A 22578-nucleotide genomic window follows, 5' to 3' on the forward strand; every position below is an offset into this window, starting at 1 on the left:
GTTGGCTGATAACAGACATGGTGGGTAGATTAAAGGGGTGTCTTTTGCATTTGTCTGATATGAATAGCAGCTTTTACTACAGTAATACAGTTCAAACAGTAGCGAGAGATATTTAAAGCTGCAGTGTACATGATTTAAGGGCGTTTATTAGGTGTTTATGTTCGTAACCATCTGGTCATTACTGTGTCATTGTCAGCAACAACAAATCAATGTGTTTTTAAAAAGCTTGGAATGTCAGTCTACATGAGAGCAGGCGCCCTCATGGAGGCTGCTGTGTTCCAGCACCATGATAATACAGTAAAGTAATTGTGACATACTTAATACACCTTTTGCATTTTGTGGAGAAGACGGAAGACAAAAGAATAGGAATCAGTGGTTCCTCACTGGCTAAAGGTTGCCATTGCAGGCTAACAAGTTTGAAAACCCTAATTTTTGTGAAATAGAAGATCATATATTTTGACCATCACAAGGCAAGGGAGCATAAATCTCCATCAGCAAAGAAGTGAAAACGTGAAGGGAAATATAATCCAATCTGCAACCTCACCTCTGGATAACACAAATCCTGTACACTGGCTTTAAAGAAAAACTGTAAGCAACGGTAACTTTGCTGCTGAGTTCTTCTGACCAAGAGGACTTGTCAGAAACACAAACCAGGTATGGTGGTTTTGGCAACAAAGGGGGTAACTCATCATGCAAACTCATTCATATTCATCCACATCTGAAGACACACGGGCATGTGTTTAAAAAAAAACAGATGCAGTCGCTCACATTTTCTGAAATTGGTGGATGGGTAGAGTAAGCCAGAATGACTGCCTCCACACGTGTTTGTGATTCCACCCCGAGCTTTAACTTTAAATAACATTATCAGGGCAAAATAAAAAGACAAACTTTAGTGATTTTAAACTATTTTAAAATGCATCCAAAGTTCCAGCACTATCTATGTTTACATCTGAGCCCCACCCGCTTGTGTCAGGAGGTGATACCAGGAAGACACCGGAGTGGAGAGGAAGGAAACAGATGTCCTAAAGCAGTGTTTATTTATGAGAGTTGCATATGAGAGTTGCACATGTGGCTCAGATGCTGGACTAACGTGTTCCCAATGATCTTATTGCTCCACTGTGACCTTTGCTGCTAAGGAGTTTGTAGCTGTACAAAAATGGGATCCAAATAGTAAGAAAGTTTTCTCTGCAGCAAAATAAATTTGATTGTTTACCTGCATGACAAAACAATATGTGAGCTGTGATGTCTCTGCACATTCAAAACAGTCTGTGTGGGGCAGCATTTTACTGCTTAGTCTGAATGCAGATTACAGCTTTCCTTGCTGTCTACACACACACAAAAAAAATGTACACAGTTCTGGAAACCCAAGGCTCATGTATCTATCTGACATTTGGATATGACTCCAAATGGAAAAGCATAGTTGCATTTGTAAATGGATAAATTGGACTGCATTTATATAGCGCTTTTCCATCTGTATCAGACGCTCAAAGCGCTTTACAATAATGCCTCACATTTACCCCGATGTCAGGGTGCTGCCATACAAGGCGCTCACTACACACCGGGAGCAATAGGGGATTAAAGACCTTGCCCAAGGGCCCTTAGTGATTTTCCGGTCAGGCGGGGATTTGAACCCAGGATCTTCTGGTCTCAAACCCAACACCTTAACCACTAGACCAGGGGTGGGCAACCTGTTCCAGAAGGAGCCAAGAGGGTGCAGGTTTTCTTTGCAGCCACTGACTCCACCAGGTGATTTCACTGATTAACTGATTCCATCTGCTCAAAGTGATATTAATCAGTAAAATCACCTGGTGGAGTCAGTGGCTGCAAAGAAAACCTGTACCCTCTTGGCTCTTTCTGGAACAGGTTGCCCACCCCTGCACTAGACCATCACCTCCCCTCAATTTGTCTCATTCAGATATTCTGTATCACAGTTGTGTAAATCTCTGAACACAGATTGCATCATTTAGCACACTTTTGTTTACCAAGAAACATTAGTCTTCAAAGTGCCACACCTTGAGTACCAATTAGTCCTGCTCATGTTGCATCTGTACAAACTCAATGGGGAAATCCATATCAGTCATGTCAGAGCATAAAAGAGGCCTCAACTGACTAATACAAGTGTTGACAAGAAGATGGAGCAGCAAGAGCACACAGGAATAGTGCGAGTAAGAGGAGGGCTACCAGGTCACATTGGCCATCAGGGAAGGCAAAAGCAAGCCTATATTTGCAATGAAAACTGCAATTTTCATGGATCATGTCATCAGTCGTGGCCTATCCATAAATGAAGCTGATTACACAGTAAAATGTGTATTCCTAAACGCGTGTATGCACTTGTCAGAACAGAAAGATGGCCAGCAAGAGGTAGCAGGAAATTGCAAGAGACCATCTTAACCAATATATAGTGCATCCACATTTTTTTAATGTAACAGCCTTATTCCAAACTGGATGAAACTCAATGTTTTCCCTCAAAATTCTACACACAATACCCCATAATGACAAAGTGAAAAAGTTTGAGATTTTTGAAAATGTGTGTGTGTGTGTGTGTGTATATATATATATATATATATATATATATATATATATATATGTATATATATGAGGTCTGTTAGAAAAGTATCCGACCTTTTTATTTACAAAAACTCCTGTAACAGTGGAATGTGTCGTTCATTTCTAAACTGGACGCTGTGTTGATCCGGTATGTCGTCTGACTAGCACAGGAATTGTGAAAAGACGTGGACATCAGCACTTTTTCAGCACATTGAGACATACGTGCGGAGGAGTTCCGCGCGTCGCGGTGGAGCCGCATGGTGCAAAGTAACGCTGTGATGAAGCCTCACAGGACATGTTGGGGCAGGTCCAGCTCATGCTCAATTTCTCAGATAATCACACGACTGAAAAGCAACCGACAGCCGTCTGAAATCCACCTGAAAGCTGTCCTGTGAGACCAACACGGAGGTGGTTTTGTGCCGCGTCCATGAAAAAAACTGTAACAGTGGAATGTGCCGAAAAAGTGCTGATATCCACGCGTTCTGCCTTTTTGTGAAAGTCAGACGACATCCCGGATCAACAAAGCCTTCACGTTGGAAATGAGCTGGTTGTTTCAGCGGGGTTTGAGCCTGTCGATCGGCGCTCGGAGTGCGGCGCGCTCTCAGCAGTTGTGGGCGGTCTTTAAACCGTCTGGATCACTCCTTAATCTGTGTAATCCCCATAAAATCGTCCCTGAAAGCCATATTAATTTTCTGAACGGTGTCCACCTGGAGGTCTCTCACAGTTTCTGGAAAGAAATTGATGCAGCAAAGCTCCAAATCATTCAGACATTTATTCACAATAAAAAAACGATGAGAGGGGTGGACCACTGCTCACACAAAGCCTGCTCACAGGCAAACTCACGCATGCGCACGAAGGTTCAAGCTTGGCTGATGCAATCACACGATTCAAATCCATATGGTTTTTGAAAAAAATAAAAAGGTCGGATACTTTTCTAACAGACCTCATATATATATATATATATATATATATATATATATATATATATATATATAAACAAACTAAGAAATCACATGTACATAAGTATTAGCAGCCTTTGCCATGAAGCTCAAAATTGAACTCAGGTGCATCCTGTTTCCACTGATCATCCTTGAGATGTTTCTACAAATTAATTGGAGTCCACTTTGGGTAAATTCAGTTAAGGTCCCACAGTTGACAGTATATGTCAGAGCACAAACCAAGCACGAAGTCAAAGGAATTGTCTCGCGGGACAAATCTAGGTAAGGGTATGAGCACAGTGGGCTCCATCATCTGTAAATAGAAGAAGTTCAGATCCACCAGGACTCTTCCTCGAGCTGGTTGCCCATCTAAACTGAGCAATCGGGGGAGAAGGACCTTAGTCAGGGAGGTGACCAAGAACCTGATGGTCACTCTGTTAGCGCTCCAGCATTTCTCTTTTCGGAGAGGGGAGAACAAAGACAAAGAGACATAGATTGAACTCTTTGGCATGAATGCCAGGCATCATGTTTGGAGGAAACCAGGCACCATCCCTTCAGTGAAGCATGGTGGTGGCAGCATCATGCTGTGAGGATGTTTTTCAGTGGCAGGAAGTTGGAGACTAGTCAGGATTGAGGGAAAGATGAAACTGGAGTGCCCGGAGGAAACCCACGCAAACGCCACACAGGCTGGGACGTGATCCTACAACCTTTCTGCTGTGAGGCGACAGTGCTAAACACTAAACCTCTGTGCTGTTGTTATTAGCTTTTCTGTTTGAGGCCTTTAGGTTTGATAGGGGTACTGAAAGGTCATATGTAGATTGTGGTTTTGCTGTGGTCTGATAGGGGTGTTAGTGGGCTAACTGAGCTATCTCTCTCTCTGTGCGTGTGTGCAATAATAGCAGTTTGCTACTATAAAATTTTTTTAATGATAAATTTTATATTCATTCATTTTCGATACCTGCTGAGGCTCACAGGGGACTTGAGCCTGTCCCAGCACTCACAGGGAGCGAGGCAGGGCACACCCTAGGCAGGACTAAATTTTATATAGAAAATAAAATAATTTTAATTCTGTTGTTAATTTGATCCTTTTATCTCCAAAAGGTACTGATAAGTACACTTAAAATACTGGAAAAAGAATGCAAAGTTGGTTCTTTTGCATTTTTCCCCCTGAAGATATTCTGAATTATATTAATCAAAAATAAGTGGTGCTAATAATTTTGACTATGACTATAGGTTAACCAATTTACTGTTGTTGTTGTCCATTCGGCTGCTCTTCTTTTGTTCGGGGTTGTCACAGCGGATAGAGCCATATTCACATTGTGGTTGACAAAAAATAAATCAAGTAAACATAGAGAAGCTGTTGCTTTATTGCATGTTGTCAAACATGCAATAAAGCAACAGCTTCTGCTGTGAACTGATGAGTCAGAAAGGTTGGATATTTTCCATCAGAATGACATCTTGAGTTATTATTTTCTTTTCTGAGTCAGATCAAATTCAAAACAATGTTGCCGTTTGTCTTTTGGCTGCTCCCATTTGTTCAGAGCCCCCAGAGTGGATCTAGAACAGATCCATATTGGGTTTTGGCTCAGGTATCACAGCAGATGCCCTTCCCCAAGCAATCCCAAATTTACAGAGAGAAACAGACACAGCCCCTGGTCTTCTTAAGAGGTCTCCCATCTGAGTACTAACCAGGATCCACCCTACTTGTCTTCTGAGATGTGACAGGATCAGGCTTTCAAAGAGCAGACTGGCTTCATCAAATTCAAAACAATACCATTCAAATATATCACACTCTGTATGACTGTTAATTTTCTAATGCCACACTCTGAAGTCGATCAGGCCCTTGTGTCTGAAATCCCTGATCACATGAATAAATGTGACTGGAGAGATGAAAATACTTTTTTTTTTTTTTTGGTGCACCTTTATGACCAGTAACAAGGGGCCCTTGAGGAAGGTCCGCTGGAGCTACTCAGTAACTGTAGCTGTCCTGCACAGTGAGTGAGAACAAGATGTACCTGAAAAAGCAATGCTCTCAGAAGCATGTTCCCTGGATAAATAAAGACAAAACAAATAAAATTAAATAATCTTATGTGTTACCACTCTGTTTTTGTTTCTTTTGTGGTGTATGTCCAGTTCCTGGAGGCAACACTGAACAGGAAGAATGTGGAAGTGATTTGTTAAACCAAAACAGGAGGATGGATGAAAAGTCCATGTTCTGTGCCGACATCTGGAGTTATTTGTAGTGCACAGTTTGGTGGATGCGCAGCACCAGCTGCCAGACCTGACCTGACCTGAAAAAACTGAAGCACAGACATCTTAAGATGGTTTGTTCCTACACGTAAGCACTTAGTGAGCCATATTATCTCATCTATTTGTATTAAATTGCTCAGAAAGAAAGCGTTTAAAGGCTGGATGGCAAACACCCACACCTAACTGCCACAAAATGTCATTTTAACTGTCCATGTTTTTCTAGAAGCTAGTGGCCAAGTTGCAAATCTAATTAAAAATATAAATTCTAAATATACATAGATTTCTTTGTATGCCTACTACTTGGTACGTGGCAAACGAAAGACCACTGGTGACAATGTTCAACATTCAAAAATGTTCAAAAACAGTAGCGGTAAACTGCCAAATATGAAATATTTGAGAAATGAAACTGGATGAAATTGTGACCAATATTCCATCCATCCATCCATTTTCTGAATCTGCTTACTCTGGTCAAGGGTAACAGGAGGGTGGAGCCCATCCCAGCGGGAATAGGGTGTGAGGCAGGGCACGCTCTGGACAGGACACTATATTGCAGGGCCACATATAGACAGACAAAAACATTCACACTTCGTCAATTTAAAGTTTCCAATTAACCGAACCTCTATGTCTTTGGAAGTGGGAGGAAGCCGGATCAGACCCACATGAATATGCAGAGAACAAACTCCACACAGAAAGGACCAAGTTGGAAGTAATCCCAGAACCTTCTTGCTAAGAGCCAACAGTGCTAACCACTAAGCCGCAATGCTGCCAACAAACAGTATGCCAAAAATAAAATGTAAATGGACTGCATTTATATAGCGCTTTTCCATCTGCATCAGACGCTCAAAGCGCTTTACAATTATGCCTCACATTCACCCCGAGGTCAGGGTGCTGCCATACATGGCGCTCACTACACACAGGGAGCAATAGGGGATTAAAGACCTTGCCCTTAGTGATTTTCCAGTCAGGTGGGGATTTGAACCGAGGATCTTCTGGTCTCAAGCCCAACACCTTAACCACTAGACCATCACCTCCCCCAAAGTGATTTTCTTAAGGTGCTTCCTGACAAAAATGTTCAGCTTGATGAGAAAATGTTTTGTGCAAAATATTGTGTCGCTATAACTATTCTAACCACTGCCGCAATGGAAATTGCAATGGTTGAGCATATTGGAGCAAACCAGTAATAATAATGTACCTGTTCACAAATGAAATACAAATTGAAACAACAATCCTTTCTCCTTTAACTGACCATACAGGAGAGATAAAAAAGTATTACATGTCACTGTCCACCTATTTGGTGAAAACAAAGTCATGGGGAGTGGCGTTTGGTTCAGATTGTCTTCACCTCCGGGAACTGATGTCAATGCCATTTAACAACTTGCAGCAGGTATTGGTGTTGCTGTTCATCCTTCGTTAGGATCTGATTTTAATCCTGGATAAGTGCAACTCCTCGCTCAGCAAAATCATTGACATCAGCAACGTTATCCAGGACCTGCTGTGACGACTGGAATAATGGGTCGTCCTCCCACTCTGAGGTGTCCTTGATGAGGAAGTCCATGTTGAAGTTGAAAGACTCAAAAATGCGAACTGAGACAGATGGAACAAAATCTGTCACGAATGAATTAATGCATCCACTCCATAACTCAAAATGTCACTCGCACGTCACAAATAACAGGGGCCGGGCAGCAGTGGGTAATATTTTTCAAATCTCATGAAATTTCACCCAATTTATTTTTACCCCTAAAGGAACCAAATTAATGAAGAAACACCTTGAAAAAGTTGAAGTTTGTTTTTGTTTTTTGGGACCACACACACACACATATAGGATTTCAAATGGCCTGCACTTTTTTCAAACACTGATTTATGAAGAACATTCATGCAAAATCTGATGCTTGTATCACCAAGTGAACAATTCTGGCCAAAAATCAAACTATCTGCTCCACTAATTCTACTTTGAGGCAATGACATGGAAGCATCTGGTGTCATCAGACAGGCTAATGATACTTCCACCATAATGTGTGAATGGTCTGAGATGACATGGTAGAGCAGATGTATCAGTATTTGAAATGTCTATATCATGACCCAGGACCAAATCCAAATCCTCCACAGATTTCAATGAAATTTTTACCAGGGGTGTATCTTGGCCTAACTTAGAAGTTATTAAATTTTGGTAATGATCCGGAACACGATCCGGATCCAGTAATTTTAACGATCCTTTATCATTGCAGGATAGGGCCAATTTCAACATTTTTGCATCTAACTTCATGATGACGGGTCACAAAGGCTGAACAAAAATTAAGTTACAACATAACAATAATTTAGCGTTTGTTTCTCCTCACTGAATAAACTTATTAGAAAATAAAAAAACTTGTGTAGTTCATGCAGCTTCTCTTTATAAATATATTTGCTGAAGATCTAAGGGTGTAACCCTCTGGGGCCGACGCCGTTGTATATGACAGCTGAGACCAAACTTTACTAAATTATAAATAACTTTTTAATGATATGAGATAGAAACTTACTTTTTTTGCTGAAAAGTTAACTGCGGACTTTCGAGCCACCGTACACCATCTTTGTTCTCCTCATAGAAGCTGTGTGATGATGTGAGCAATGTGAGTGCCCAATCGGAATTGGTTCACCGTCACATGGTTTTTCAAAATCCAACTGTAGGGCAGATTCACCTCACGTGACACACCAAAGATTGTTTTTAGGAGTGATGTGTTACTAGTTGGCCCGTTTGAATAGCCCCCTGGCTGCTGGCTCCAATGCGCCCTGTGCCATTACGCACAGCGATCAGTGAAAGTGAGCAGACGGAGAGCCTCTCATACAATCTCACGTGCTCAAACAGTGTGTGAGTATCAGGATTGCTCGGCTAGTTTTCCTGTGAATGTTACTGGATAAGCCTGTGGCAAGCTCTCTTGCTCTGGCGTTAATCACTGTCCAGACATCAACCCCATAGAAAATTTGTGGAGGGAGATGAAAGTCCATGTTGCCCAGCGACAGCCCCAAGACATCACTGCTCTAGAGGAGATCTGCATGGGGGAATGGGCCAAAATACCAGCTACAGTGTGTGCAAACCTGGTGAAGACTTACAGGAAACATTGACCTCTGTCATTCCCAACAAAGATTATGTTACAAAGTACTGAGTTGAACTTGTGTTATTGACCAAATACTTATTTTCCACCATAATTTACAAATAAATTCTTTAAAAATCCTACAATGTGATTTCCTGGATTTTTTTTTTCTCATTTTGTCTCTCAAAGTTGAAGTGTACCTATGTTTAAAATTACAGACCTCTCTCATCTTTCTAAGTAGGAGAACATGCACAATCAGGGACTGACTAAATACTTTTTTGCCCCACTGTATCAGTGCAGAGGCACCCACCATTTTCTCAGACACTGAGTCACTATCGGCTACGGCCACACAACCGCCAGTAACCAGTGGCAACCACTGGCAGAAAGGAAGCCACAGTACCTCCAGGCACTGGGCATGGCCCCAGGTCAACAGCCAAGGCCTTTAAACAGTTGGAGAGGCTTAAACAAGGGGGATATCCAAACTAATCTCAGACTCTCTTTCTGCCACAGATCACCACCTTGCCCCAGGATGACTGGAGTTAGGGTGTGAAGAAGGAAAGAGCCCACGGGCAGGTGGAGGGATCCCACAGTAGTGTATACTCCAAGAGGTGGGTAACCCTGACTTCAGTAAATAAAGATCTGACCACATATTTGTTCCATCCACTCACTAAACCTGCTGATTCTATTCTTAGTTCAGCCCTTCAGGCACATCAGTGAAATCACCTGTTTTAGGTGCACAGGTACAAAACAATACATAGTAGGGCTTTTACTCAATTGAGCTGGGATTACCCACCTCTGGTATCCTCATGGGCCGCTTTAAGTGAGACAATCTGCAGTAACATCATGAGCTATGTCCATGGAGGTGGTCAGCATGGATTCTTCAGCTTCTACTGCAGATAACTTTTCTAAGTACATCAGTTTGTTTATTAGCTCACTATCATCATTGGGCATGGACGTAACACGTGGAAGCAACTGCGTGCCACCATCTTGTCAATCCAGATGTCATAAACAAGAAAGCAAATTAGTACATAAACTTTTACATGTCTCAACATATCCCCCACCCCTTCTCAAAAATTTGACAGCATTTTGTCACTTTGATACTACAGGGGAGTATCAGATGAGATGTATCACTTGCCTTTGAGGGAGCTTCAGCTTTAACATTTTGATTGTGTGGTACATTCTCTGTACATGATCCAGCATGCAGGTGCCTGAGCACTGAGGACCACAGTAGCTGGAGAAGTAATTTTTCAATGTGGGTCTGCCTGGTTGTTTGCCCGAGTGACCCAAGGCGATTCTGTGGTGTCATGGATGCAGTGAACCACAGCACTAGTGCTCCCAGCTTGACTTGTCTCTTTGGTATTTTATCTGACTTGAAATCATGTCTAATATATAAATCCCACTCATTAAGCAAAACACAGGCTAGTCCTCGTGTTTTATTTTGAATTCAATTTTAATCAAACTTTTTTAATTTCTCTAATAATGCAAAATAAACACAGACACTTTAGAACACTAAGAATGTAACATATACAAAAGATATTACAAAAACAAAGTGAACCCTGATGGACGTGACAGTTTTGTAAATCATTGTTATTACTATTAGCTCAGATTTCATCTGTTTGTATGACATCTGAGAAATCTGTGACAATTGTTGGCATTATGTTTAAATGAGCAAATTTAGGCCACCTCATTTACAAATATTGTGGAGCCAAAATATAGCATATTGTAAATCATATTATAAATATAGCATATTATGAATATAGCATATAATATAGCCAAAATATAGCAAATATATTTAATATAATTCAGCTCTATAGCTCAGACCGCAGCTACAGAGCTCAGCCTAAAATCACACAATATTATTATTTTGTTTAATTGTTAATGACTGTATTCCAAATATGTTAATATTTAGAAGGTTTTCATTATTTTTTGAGCGACTTTTACATAATGTTTTTAAGATTTTTGCTCAGTATTATGAGGAGAGACGGGGTAGTTTCACGGACTTAAGTGATCTGACACTTTAAAAATGTTATATTTTTTTCGTATGCGCAAATGTTCACTTTCAAGTTATAAATAAAAAAATGTGAATTTCTGCAGAATCCATCAGTGCAATGAGGAGGAGGAGCTAATGCCTGTGGCTGTTGTGATTGGCCTATATCTGCCCATCCATCAAGTGACGTCACTGCTCGGCAGGCTGCTCCGTGGTTAAGTTTAGCGGATTTTTCTCCGCCGTTTGCTTTGATTTTTACGCTTTGCAATTCAGGATCCACATTTTGGTTTACAATGAGTCACTTCAACAAAGGGCCGGCTTATGGGCTGTCAGCGGAAGTCAGGAGCAAAGTAAGACTTTAAAAGCTGTGTGTGGTTTGGTTTGTTTGAGCACAAAAATGCGGTGGGGCAAAGTCGACAGTTTACTTTTCACGGCTTTGGATCCATCTTTCCTCGCGTTGTTCCTCACAGAGGTTCAATAAAAGGGACTTTTACCTTGTTTTCACACTTTTTAGTAGTAATGAGCGCAGATGAAAGTGTTCGAGCTGAGCCAAATTTTGTTTTTCGAAGTTATTCCCCTCCTTTGTTTAGGCTCAGATGTGTGTGCGTGTGTGTCGGTGATGTCTGACACTTAGGATTTTTCGGACGCTGGGAGCTTTGCGGATACGTTGCCACGTAGCATTCTGTCTGTAGCACAACAGTGACATGGTTATTGCTCAAAATCGTCACATTTTAAAATTGTTTGTCGTCTTTTGCTCGCTGTTGCTTTGTGGGAAATGTCTGACTCATGACGTCATGGTGCGCGCAGCATCTTCCAGTTCACATTCCTACCGGCACCGGAAATCCTAACAGTTTTTTAAGCTTGGTCTGTTTTTTTAACCCCCCCCCCCAAATTAATTGTTGAGAACTGTTAATGACAGAGTAAAGTTCACTGTGACTTTTTAAAAGTATTGTTTTCACTTGAAGAGGCACAGGCCATTCCTCTCCTTAGCCAGAGGAGGGCAGTCTGACTTATTGCCAACAGGTCTTTGTGATGTCATTAAAAAAAGCTTGCAACTAACTTAATTTTGTTCATTTGTCTAACTTATTTTTCTAGTCCCCCCCCCCCCCCCCCCATTGTTTTGTGAGTAGAACTTTGGTTAACTTGTCAATAAATACAATAAATAACAACTTCTAATAAATTTCAACCTTTTGATTGAAACATTTCGTCATACAGAAAACATTATTTTGTGCTGGAGTTTTAAAAGTTTTTAAAATTAAGTAAAAGCCAACTATAGTTGGGACTGTAAACACGCAGCAGCTTTGCTTTTGCTTTCTTCCTGAGACATTATACAAACATTGAATGTTTGAGTTCGATGGTACGACTGTATCAAGCAAACCATTCAAAATCCTTTAGCATGGTTTGTTCCAGCATTCACCTACATGAAATATTTGTTCCATTGAAAGAATGTACGCACATTCCATTATTTGTTTTATATAATGGCTAAAATAGATCCTTGTCATTTGATATATTAATTTGTAAACAACAGAAAAGGGACTTACATTTTGGTGCATCACTGCACTGATTTTGTGTACTTCCAGGAAAAAAGTTTTTGTGCGATCCTCACTCCAGCGAAAAATCACTTCTGACATCAACAATCCGACACAAACTTTAAATACGAGTCCAGAAATAATTCTGACGATGTCTTACTCGATGCTGTGCGCCAACTTCGTGTACTTCCAAAAAAAAAAATCAAAAAAAGACTGTACGAGGTCTGTTAGAAAAGTATCAAAAACCTGATGGATTTGAATCACATGTGCTTGCATGAGCCAACCTTGAACCTTCGTGCGCATGCGTGAATTTTTTCACGCCTGTTGATTGCGTCATTTCCTGGTAAGCAGCCTTTGTGTGAGGATGGGTGGAGTCTCTCGTCGTTTTTTCTTTGCACGGAAATGGCTGAACGACTGGAGCAGCGCAACTGCATCAAATTTTGCCAGAAACTGGGCGACAGCCAGATGGAAACCATTCGGATTATTCAGATGGCTTTCAGTGACGATCCTATGGGCATCACACAGATTAAGGAGCGGTACAACCAGTTTAAAGACGGCCGCACAACGTTGGAGAGCGTGCCACGCTTTGGTCGGCCATCAACATGCTGAAATGACCAGATCATTTCCAAAGTGAACGCTGTGGTGATGCAGGACCGTCGTGTGACTATCCGAGAAATTGCGGAAGAGGTGCACATTAGCACTTTTTCGGCACATTCCACTGTGACAGAAGATTTTGCCATGAAAAGAGTTTGCAGCGAAATTCATGCCGATGGCTTCGGCACGAAGCTGATGGCGATGCAAAAGCACCTTTGTGTTGAAGTGTCAAAGGACATGTTGTGACATGCCCAGCTCTTCCACCATTCGGAAGATTCAGACAGCTTTCGGTGGCTTTTCTGTCGTGACTATCCGAGAAATTGTGGACGCCATTTTCCTTGCAAAGAAAAAACGAGAGACGACACCCGTCCTCACGCAAAGGCTGCTTACAAGCAAATGACGCAATCGATAGGCGTGAAAAAATTCACGCATGTGCACGAAGGTTCAAGGTTGGCTCATGCAAGCACACGTGATTCAAATCCATCAGGTTTTTGAAAAAAATAAAAGGTCGGATACTTTTCTAACAGACCTCGTACTTCCTCAGTGCAGGGAAAAAAAATCACATCAAAAATTAGTCCAGCTTTTCATTCTAACTTCTTAACAGCTCTGCCTCCAGATGGCTTACAGCGGGGTGTGTGTGCGTGTGCACGCATAGAGTGCAGTGGTACCAAATGTATAGAACCGAATTTACACCCTAATGGAACCAAATTACACTCTAAATGCAATGCAACAAAAATGGGATGAATAATCTGTCACATGACATACAAAGCACCAATCAAATGACAAGGATGCACTCAGCCGTTATATAATTTGAAATTGGTGGCATATTTTAACATGAAATCTGAGTGAAGGAACCATTCCAGACTTTTTATTGAATGATGGTAAAAAGTAAGCTCTGACTTCTCCCGTTTGGTTGCTACAGCAGCACCGATATGGATCTACATGTTGATTTGGCACAAATGTTTAACACCGGATTCCCTTCCTGCTACAGCTTAATGATTGTGTTTAGAGGAGGAGTTTCTTAACCTCTTAACACCTGAATTTATATAGCTGTATATAAAAAAATATTTTATGTGTTTTTGCCTTTAAGTAGATGGTAAATAATGTTGAGATTATTAATTACACTTTTGAACAAAAAATAAATAGTAATTTTGGTATTTTGGTAATAATTTATGATATAATAATAATAATAATGGTATGTTGCAAATTTGTGACAACAGGCATACTGGTCAATTTGGTATGTTGCATATTTGAGTCAAATATTGTAGCATATATGCAAGAATAGGCGTTAAGGGGTTAAAACAGAGACCTGAAAGTTCAGCTGCAATTTGCTAGAAGGCACATCTAAGATGCAAGCCTAGATTTGATGTTTTGGTGAAAGAATTTACTTTTTCTGATAGACTTTTTCTAGACTTATTTTTATAGACTTAAAAGAGAAAAGACGGTGCTCTCTGTCTCTCCTTCTCATTTTTCAATTTAAATTGAGTTTTATTGACATGGGAAACATGTTTACATTGTTAAAGCAAGTGAAATATGACGCAATACATTTGACTTGAAAATGTTGAAAATCTAAAATATTCATTCATCATCATTCTAGAATTGTCTGAGTAAAACATTGTAAAACTTTATAGCTTTGAACATATCACAGAGAAGGTAAATGCATTTTCTTATTAAATTTCACTGCATATGATATGTGCTGTGAACGTGTTCAACACAAGGCAAATAGCATCCAAGTCAGTAGTCCGTCATTAAGTCAATACTTCGCCTTTTACCACAATTTTGGTCTCAAATGAAAGCTAATGATTTGTAGTTGTAATATTAGTGCTTAATCTAGGCCCTGATACTTCAGTTTTTATTACAAAAAACTATTCATAAAATTTTTTGACTTTTTTTTTTTGGTCCATGTAAGGGTTGTATGGTTGTACTATAAGCCATATAGAGAAGTGCCATTTTATGTTACAGAAATGATATGGGTATCATATTAAAGTAGAGAAAATGGGCTTTTTAGAAATGTATAGATGGATATGGTTGATATTATATGTATAGGTATTTATTTAAAGAAGGTGAAAAAGTACAAAAATTCGGCCCACGTACAGCACTCATGAGTAGCTTTTAACCTTTAGGTGAGTATTGCGCCAAAAGGTACATCGGGAATGAGTTATTTTCCTGTTACCACTCAAATTTCCACTAAGGACGTTATAGAAGTTGAAAACAATCAAGTGGCATTTTGTTGTTTGGGGGGGGGGGGGGAGTGCATGGTAGGCTATCTCAGCTCCCGGTCTACAAGTGCCCGGCCCCGCTGGGTGTGTCGCGCTCTGGGGACAGTGTTGGGTGAGGAGTTGACTCACTCAGTTTGGAAACGTCACTAAAATTTATTATTTAAATTTTCAATAGCGTCAATGTTATATGGTGTAGTGACACAAAATTTTCTGCACAAATCAGTGGGGCCATGCTGGTTATACTAGAGCACTCAGTTTGGAAAAAAATGTTCAAAAATGTAACTTTAGTGAAATTTTTTTTTTTTTTTTTTTTTTTTTTTTTAATCATTGAAATAAGTCATGACTTGTCATGACATGCATGATCCACCTGCATGATGAGTGTGATGTGTGATGTGCCTGTTCTGCAAAGCAGAAGTTCTGTGGAGGGACTCGCACGTGCGCACGGGGGTTCGGGCTTGTCTGGCGCGGTCACACGTGGTTCAAATCCATGTGGTTTTTGAGGGGAATAATAAGGTCGGATACTTTTCTAATAGACCTCGTATAAATGCAGTCCATTTATTGATTAATTGGAACCTGCGGAAGGATTAATTGATCCTTCCGCAGGTTCACCTACGGAAACCTTGTTACGACTTTTACTTCCTCTAGATAGTCAAGTTTGATCGTCTTCTCGGCGCTCCACAAGGGCCGTGTTCCGACCCCGGCCCGACCCCTTTGCCTCTACTGGTGGTTGGCTCTCACTGCGGTATTGTATCACTTCCTGTTCCGGAGCACAGCGGTGTTTTGCTGTATCTGTTAGCTGTTTAATCTGCGCAGTTAGATTGATCTAGTTAACTAGATAACAATTTGTTTCACAGTGTAATCTTAACGTGCCTTAACTAAAGCACTCCCTCTGCTGAATCACCTCTAAATTATTTACACATTATTCACTTTGTGTGTTTTTAGGGATCTGCTAGCTTAGCGCAGCTACTAGCGCTTAGCCGGTTTAGCATGGCGGCTTCTCCTGTCTCTTCCACACTTTTCTGCTCTGGGTATGAAATGTTTAGTTATTCCTCGGCCTCCTTTAGTAGTAATGGTACTTGTAATAAGTGTAGCTTATTCGTAGCTTTGGAGGCCAGGCTGGGCGAATTGGAGACTCGGCTCCGCACCGTGGAAAATTCTACAGCTAGCCAGGCCCCTGTAGTCGGTGCGGACCAAGGTAGCTTAGCCGCTGTTAGTTTCCCTCTGGCAGATCCCGAGCAGCCGGGAAAGCAGGCTGACTGGGTGACTGTGAGGAGGAAGCGTAGTTCTAAACAGAAGCCCCGTGTACACCGCCAACCCGTTCACATTTCTAACCGTTTTTCCCCACTCGACGACACACCCGCAGAGGATCAAACTCTGGTTATTGGCGACTCTGTTTTGAGAAATGTGAAGTTAGCGACACCAGCAATCATAGTCAGTTGTCTTCCGGGGGCCAGAGCAGGCGACATTGAAGGAAATTTGAAACTGCTGGCTAAGGCTAAGCGTAAATTTGGTAAGATTGTAATTCACGTCGGCAGTAATGACACCCGGTTACACCAATCGGAGGTCACTAAAATTAACATTGAATCGGTGTGTAACTTTGCAAAAACAATGTCGGACTCTGTAGTTTTCTCTGGGCCCCTCCCCAATCGGACCGGGAGTGACATGTTTAACTGCATGTTCTCCTTGAATTGCTGGCTGTCTGAGTGGTGTCCAAAAAATGAGGTGGGCTTCATAGATAATTGGCAAAGCTTCTGGGGAAAACCTGGTCTTGTTAGGAGAGATGGCATCAATCCCACTTTGGATGGAGCAGCTCTCATTTCTAGAAATCTGGCCAATTTTCTTAAATCCTCCAAACCGTGACTATCCAGGGTTGGGACCAGGAAGCAGAGTTGTAGTCTTACACACCTCTCTGCAGCTTCTCTCCCCCTGCCATCCCCTCATTACCCCATCCCCGTAGAGACGGTGCCTGCTCCCAGACCACCAATAACCAGCAAAAATCTATTTAAGCATAAAAATTCAAAAAGAAAAAATAATATAGCACCTTCAACTGCACCACAGATTAAAACAGTTAAATGTGGTCTATTAAATATTAGGTCTCTCTCTTCTAAGTCCCTGTTAGTAAATGATATAATAATTGATCAACATATTGATTTATTCTGCCTTACAGAAACCTGGTTACAGCAGGATGAATATGTTAGTTTAAATGAGTCAACACCCCCGAGTCACACTAACTGCCAGAATGCTCGTAGCATGGGCCGAGGCGGAGGATTAGCAGCAATCTTCCATTCCAGCTTATTAATTAATCAAAAACCCAGACAGAGCTTTAATTCATTTGAAAGCTTGACTCTTAGTCTTGTCCATCCAAATTGGAAGTCCCATAAACCAGTTTTATTTGTTATTATCTGTCGTCCACCTGGTCGTTACTGTGAGTTTCTCTGTGAATTTTCAGACCTTTTGTCTGACTTAGTGCTTAGCTCAGATAAGATAATTATAGTGGGCGATTTTAACATCCACACAGATGCTGAGAATGACAGCCTCAACACTGCATTTAATCTATTATTAGACTCAATTGGCTTTGCTCAAAATGTAAATGAGTCCACCCACCACTTTAATCATATCTTAGATCTTGTTCTGACTTATGGTATGGAAATTGAAGACTTAACAGTATTCCCTGAAAACTCCCTTCTGTCTGATCATTTCTTAATAACATTTACATTTACTCTGATGGACTACCAAGCAGTGGGGAATAAGTTTCATTACACTAGAAGTCTTTCAGAAAGCGCTGTAACTAGGTTTAAGGATATGATTCCTTCTTTATGTTCTCTAATGCCATATACCAACACAGTGCAGAGTAGCTACCTAAACTCTGTAAGTGAGATAGAGTAGCTCGTCAATAGTTTTACATCCTCATTGAAGACAACTTTGGATGCTGAAGCTCCTCTGAAAAAGAGAGCTTTAAATCAGAAGTGCCTGACTCCGTGGTATAACTCACAAACTCGCAGCTTAAAGCAGATAACCCGTAAGTTGGAGAGGAAATGGCGTCTCACTAATTTAGAAGATCTTCACTTAGCCTGGAAAAAGAGTCTGTTGCTCTATAAAAAAGCCCTCTGTAAAGCTAGGACATCTTACTACTCATCACTAATTGAAGAAAATAAGAACAACCCCAGGTTTCTTTTCAGCACTGTAGCCAGGCTGACAGAGTCAGAGCTCTATTGAGCTGAGTATTCCTTTAACTTTAACTAGTAATGACTTCATGACTTTCTTTGCTAATAAAATTTTAACTATTAGAGAAAAAATTACTCATAACCATCCCAAAGACGTATCGTTATCTTTGGCTGCTTTCAGTGATGCCGGTATTTGGTTAGACTCTTTCTCTCCGATTGTTCTGTCTGAGTTATTTTCATTAGTTACTTCATCCAAACCATCAACATGTCTATTAGACCCCATTCCTACCAGGCTGCTCAAGGAAGCCCTACCATTATTTAATGCTTCGATGTTAAATATGATCAATCGATCTTTATTAGTTGGCTATGTACCACAGGCTTTTAAGGTGGCAGTAATTAAACCATTACTTAAAAAGCCATCACTTGACCCAGCTATCTTAGCTAATTATAGGCCAATCTCCAACCTTCCTTTTCTCTCAAAAATTCTTGAAAGGGTAGTTGTAAAACAGCTAACTGATCATCTGCAGAGGAATGGTCTATTTGAAGAGTTTGTCAGGTTTTAGAATTCATCATAGTACAGAAACAGCATTAGTGAAGGTTACAAATGATCTTCTTATGGCCTCGGACAGTGGACTCATCTCTGTGCTTGTTCTGTTAGACCTCAGTGCTGCTTTTGATACTGTTGACCATAAAATTTTATTACAGAGATTAGAGCATGCCATAGGTATTAAAGGCACTGTGCTGCAGTGGTTTGAATCATATTTATCTAATAGATTACAATTTGTTCATGTAAATGGGGAAACTTCTTCACAGACTAAGGTTAATTATGGAGTTCCACAAGGTTCTGTGCTAGGACCAATTTTATTCACTTTATACATGCTTCCCTTAGGCAGTATTATTAGACGGCATTGCTTAAATTTTCATTGTTACGCAGATGATACCCAGCTTTATCTATCCATGAAGCCAGAGGACACACACCAATTAGCTAAACTGCAGGATTGTCTTACAGACATAAAGACATGGATGACCGCTAATTTCCTGCTTTTAAACTCAGATAAAACTGAAGTTATTGTACTTGGCCCCACAAATCTTAGAAACATGGCGTCTAACCAGATCCTTACTCTGGATGGCATTACCCTTAACCTGACCTCTAGTAATACTGTGAGAAATCTTGGAGTCATTTTTGATCAGGATATGTCATTCACTGCGCATATTAAACAAATATGTAGGACTGCTTTTTTGCATTTACGCAATATCTCTAAAATTAGAAAGGTCTTGTCTGAGTGATGCTGAAAAACTAATTCATGCATTTATTTCCTCTAGGCTGGACTATTGCAATTCATTATTATCAGTTTGTCCTAAAAGTTCCCTGAAAAGCCTTCAGTTAATTCAAAATGCTGCAGCTAGAGTACTAATGGGGACTAGAAGGAGAGAGCATATCTCACCCATATTGGCCTCTCTTCATTGGCTTCCTGTTAATTCTAGAATAGTACCATATCACCCCAATAGAGTGCTTTGCTCTCAGACTGCAGGCTTACTTGTAGTTACTAGGGTTTGTAAGAGTAGAATGGGAGGCAGAGTCTTCAGCTTTCAGGCTCCTCTCCTGTGGAACCAGCTCCCAATTCAGATCAGGGAGACAGACACCCTCTCTACTTTTAAGATTAGGCTTAAAACTTTCCTTTTTGCTAAAGCTTATAGTTAGGGCTGGATCAGGTGACCCTGAACCATCCCTTAGTTATGCTGCTATAGACTTAGACTGCTGGGGGATTCCCATGAGGCACTGAGTGTTTCTTTCTCTTTTTGCTCTGTATGCACCACTCTGCATTTAATCATTAGTGATTGATCTCTGCTTCCCTCCACAGCATGTATTTTTCCTGGTTCTCTCCCTCAGCTCCAACCAGTCCCAGCAGAAGACTGCTCCTCCCTGAGCCTGGTTCTGCTGGAGGTTTCTTCCTGTTAAAAGGGAGTTTTCCCTTCCCACTGTTGCCAAGTGCTTGCTCACAGGGGGTCGGTTTGACCGTTGGGGTTTTTACGTAATTATTGTATGGCCTTGCCTTACAATATAAAGCGCCTTGGGGCAACTGTTTGTTGTGATTTGGCGCTATATAAATAAAATTGATTGATTGTTGCATCATCTAAGCCTGTGATGGGCTTGACCCCTTGTTTCCTACAAGAAACCATGAAATTGAGAAGTGTTATTTCAGAGCATTACATGACTGACAAGACTGATCAATACCAATAGAAAATCTGCATTCAGTGTTTCTTGATCTGTTTAAAGAAATTTGAAATGTAGATCATCAAAATATTCACCTGCTGAAAGAAGTGTGATGACCTTCACTTTTATCAGACCAGAAAGAACAGGGAGGAAGATGTGCAGCCATTCGTACTCCAACCAGACTGACAGCAGCAGCTTTGAACATGTCCAGACATGCAGTACCCCATTCACTGCATTGCTCATCATGCAGGTGGATATAAGCCTAATAACTGTGGAAACCTTTGGGGAATCCCCCTGGCAGATCTATGTGCAAGCATTCTGGGGTGTGCCATGAATCATATGAATGCAGTGTGTGCACACAATTAAAATGAAATTGTCATTTCAGCACTAGAAATACATTCGCGAGTGCAGAAATTAGCCATAATTGGATGCTTAAATTAACCAGGAAGGAGTTTCATAAAGAAGGCCATATTTATAACACATAAAGTAGATAGCAATACCTTCACAATGTAATCAGTTTGAAGAGTTTTATTCACTGCCTACATGAGCTTTTCTTCTCATAAAATTTGACCACAAATATATATATATTTTTTTTCAGATTTCAGAGGTTTCTCCTACAATAACTGTTTACCACAGCTATGCCAAATTTACATATTTCATAGCCAGTATAGCTGGCATTAAGGAGCCAAGAAATGGAGAGGCTTCTTTGAGTGTAATGGTATGCTTCAATGTCTCAAACATGGATGCTTGCAATAGTCAATGTCATATCTTCCATAGTTTTACATAAACTTCACAGTTTAGTGTCAATTTCTGTTGTTTGACTATAGTCCAAGTCTGGGTGTCCATGACAACTGCCACAGAAAATTTCAGGCCTCTAAGTCCATTATTGCTGAGATATTCTACCTTGAACATGGCTCCAGAAATGACGGCCATAATTTTTGCCTAAAAAACAGCAGACCCCATGCACACTAAACTGGCCATATCTCAGAAACTACTTGGCCTACAGGCCTCAAACGTCAGATTTGTTGTTCTGAATAGCCTGGGAATATTTGATTAAAAATTAAAGAAAATCAGAGACAAAGTGCGTGAGGCCCCTCAAATATTCGTTGAATTGACATGGAAAGACCCATATGTGGCTCTGTGACAGACTGGCATCCTGTCCAGAGTGGACCCTGCCTCATGCTCTGTGACTGCTGGGATAGGGTCCCGCACCCCATAACCCTTAATTGGTGTAAGCGGTTGAAGGTGAGTGAGTGTGGTTTCTTACACTGATGTATAGTGCAACAATAATAGAAATCATTATCATATTGGCTCATTGAAGTATTACTATTCTTATAGTAATACTTCAAACGAGCAATCAAAGATTTCTGACATTAACCAATCCGAATCCGGATTACGTTCAAAATTCAGTGGTCTTCCATGCCCTAATATCTGACTGTGATGAAATTTGGTGAGAATCCATGAACTAGTTTTGATGTAATCCTTTAAAACATATATAAAGTGAAATCTTGATCTAGAATCCGGATCCAGATCACCTCCAAAATTTAATGGAGTCTTCCATGGCCTAATATGTATCTGTGTTGAAACTTTCATCAAAATCTGTGGAGTAGTTTTGATTTAATCCTTCAAAGCGTATACAAAGTGTAATCTTGATCCAGAATCCGAATTCGGATCCGGATTCCCTCTAAAATTTAATGGAGTCTTCCATATCCTAATATGTACCGTATTTTCCGCACCATAAGGCGCACCTAAAAGCCTTAAATTTTCACAAAAATCGGCCGTGCGCCCTATAATCCGGTGCGCTTTATGTGCGCACTGAATTCCAAAATCTGTAAAAATGACCGATGTTGTCTTTTACCATCGGAATATCGGACCATTTCCCACTGACACAAGTACATAATACGTAAAGTACATAAGCTGGTAGCGTAGAGTACGTACGCTGCCAGCGATAAACCAATCAGAGAAGAGTCCGAAGAGTCCGTGGTACGTACACTTACCTCCGCCACTCCTCCGGTAGTTACCGTATACTACAGGTATCCTGCAAAACATTTGTTTGTCTAAGGACCC

The 22578-nt window shown here is 40.7% G+C and overlaps 1 protein-coding gene and 1 long non-coding RNA gene across 2 annotated transcripts in view; one reads left to right on the forward strand and one right to left on the reverse strand.

The window, feature by feature from the left end:
• LOC117512516 overlaps positions 1–9600 on the reverse strand; it is a 528597-nt gene extending 518997 nt beyond the window's left edge. The window contains exon 1 of the long non-coding RNA XR_004561312.1: positions 9513–9600. This is a non-coding gene — a long non-coding RNA (uncharacterized LOC117512516). The remainder of the gene's footprint in view (positions 1–9512) is intronic.
• A 1363-nt stretch (positions 9601–10963) lies between these two features.
• The window catches only part of cnn3a (calponin 3, acidic a), an 85753-nt gene continuing 74138 nt past the window's right edge, over positions 10964–22578 (forward strand). The window contains exon 1 of the mRNA XM_034172559.1: positions 10964–11140. Coding sequence (XP_034028450.1) covers positions 11084–11140 — 57 coding nt within the window. The 5' untranslated portion in view covers positions 10964–11083. The remainder of the gene's footprint in view (positions 11141–22578) is intronic.

The sequence above is a fragment of the Thalassophryne amazonica genome, chromosome 1 (genome assembly GCF_902500255.1).
Source record: "Thalassophryne amazonica chromosome 1, fThaAma1.1, whole genome shotgun sequence".
Classification (NCBI taxonomy): Eukaryota; Metazoa; Chordata; class Actinopteri; order Batrachoidiformes; family Batrachoididae; genus Thalassophryne; species Thalassophryne amazonica.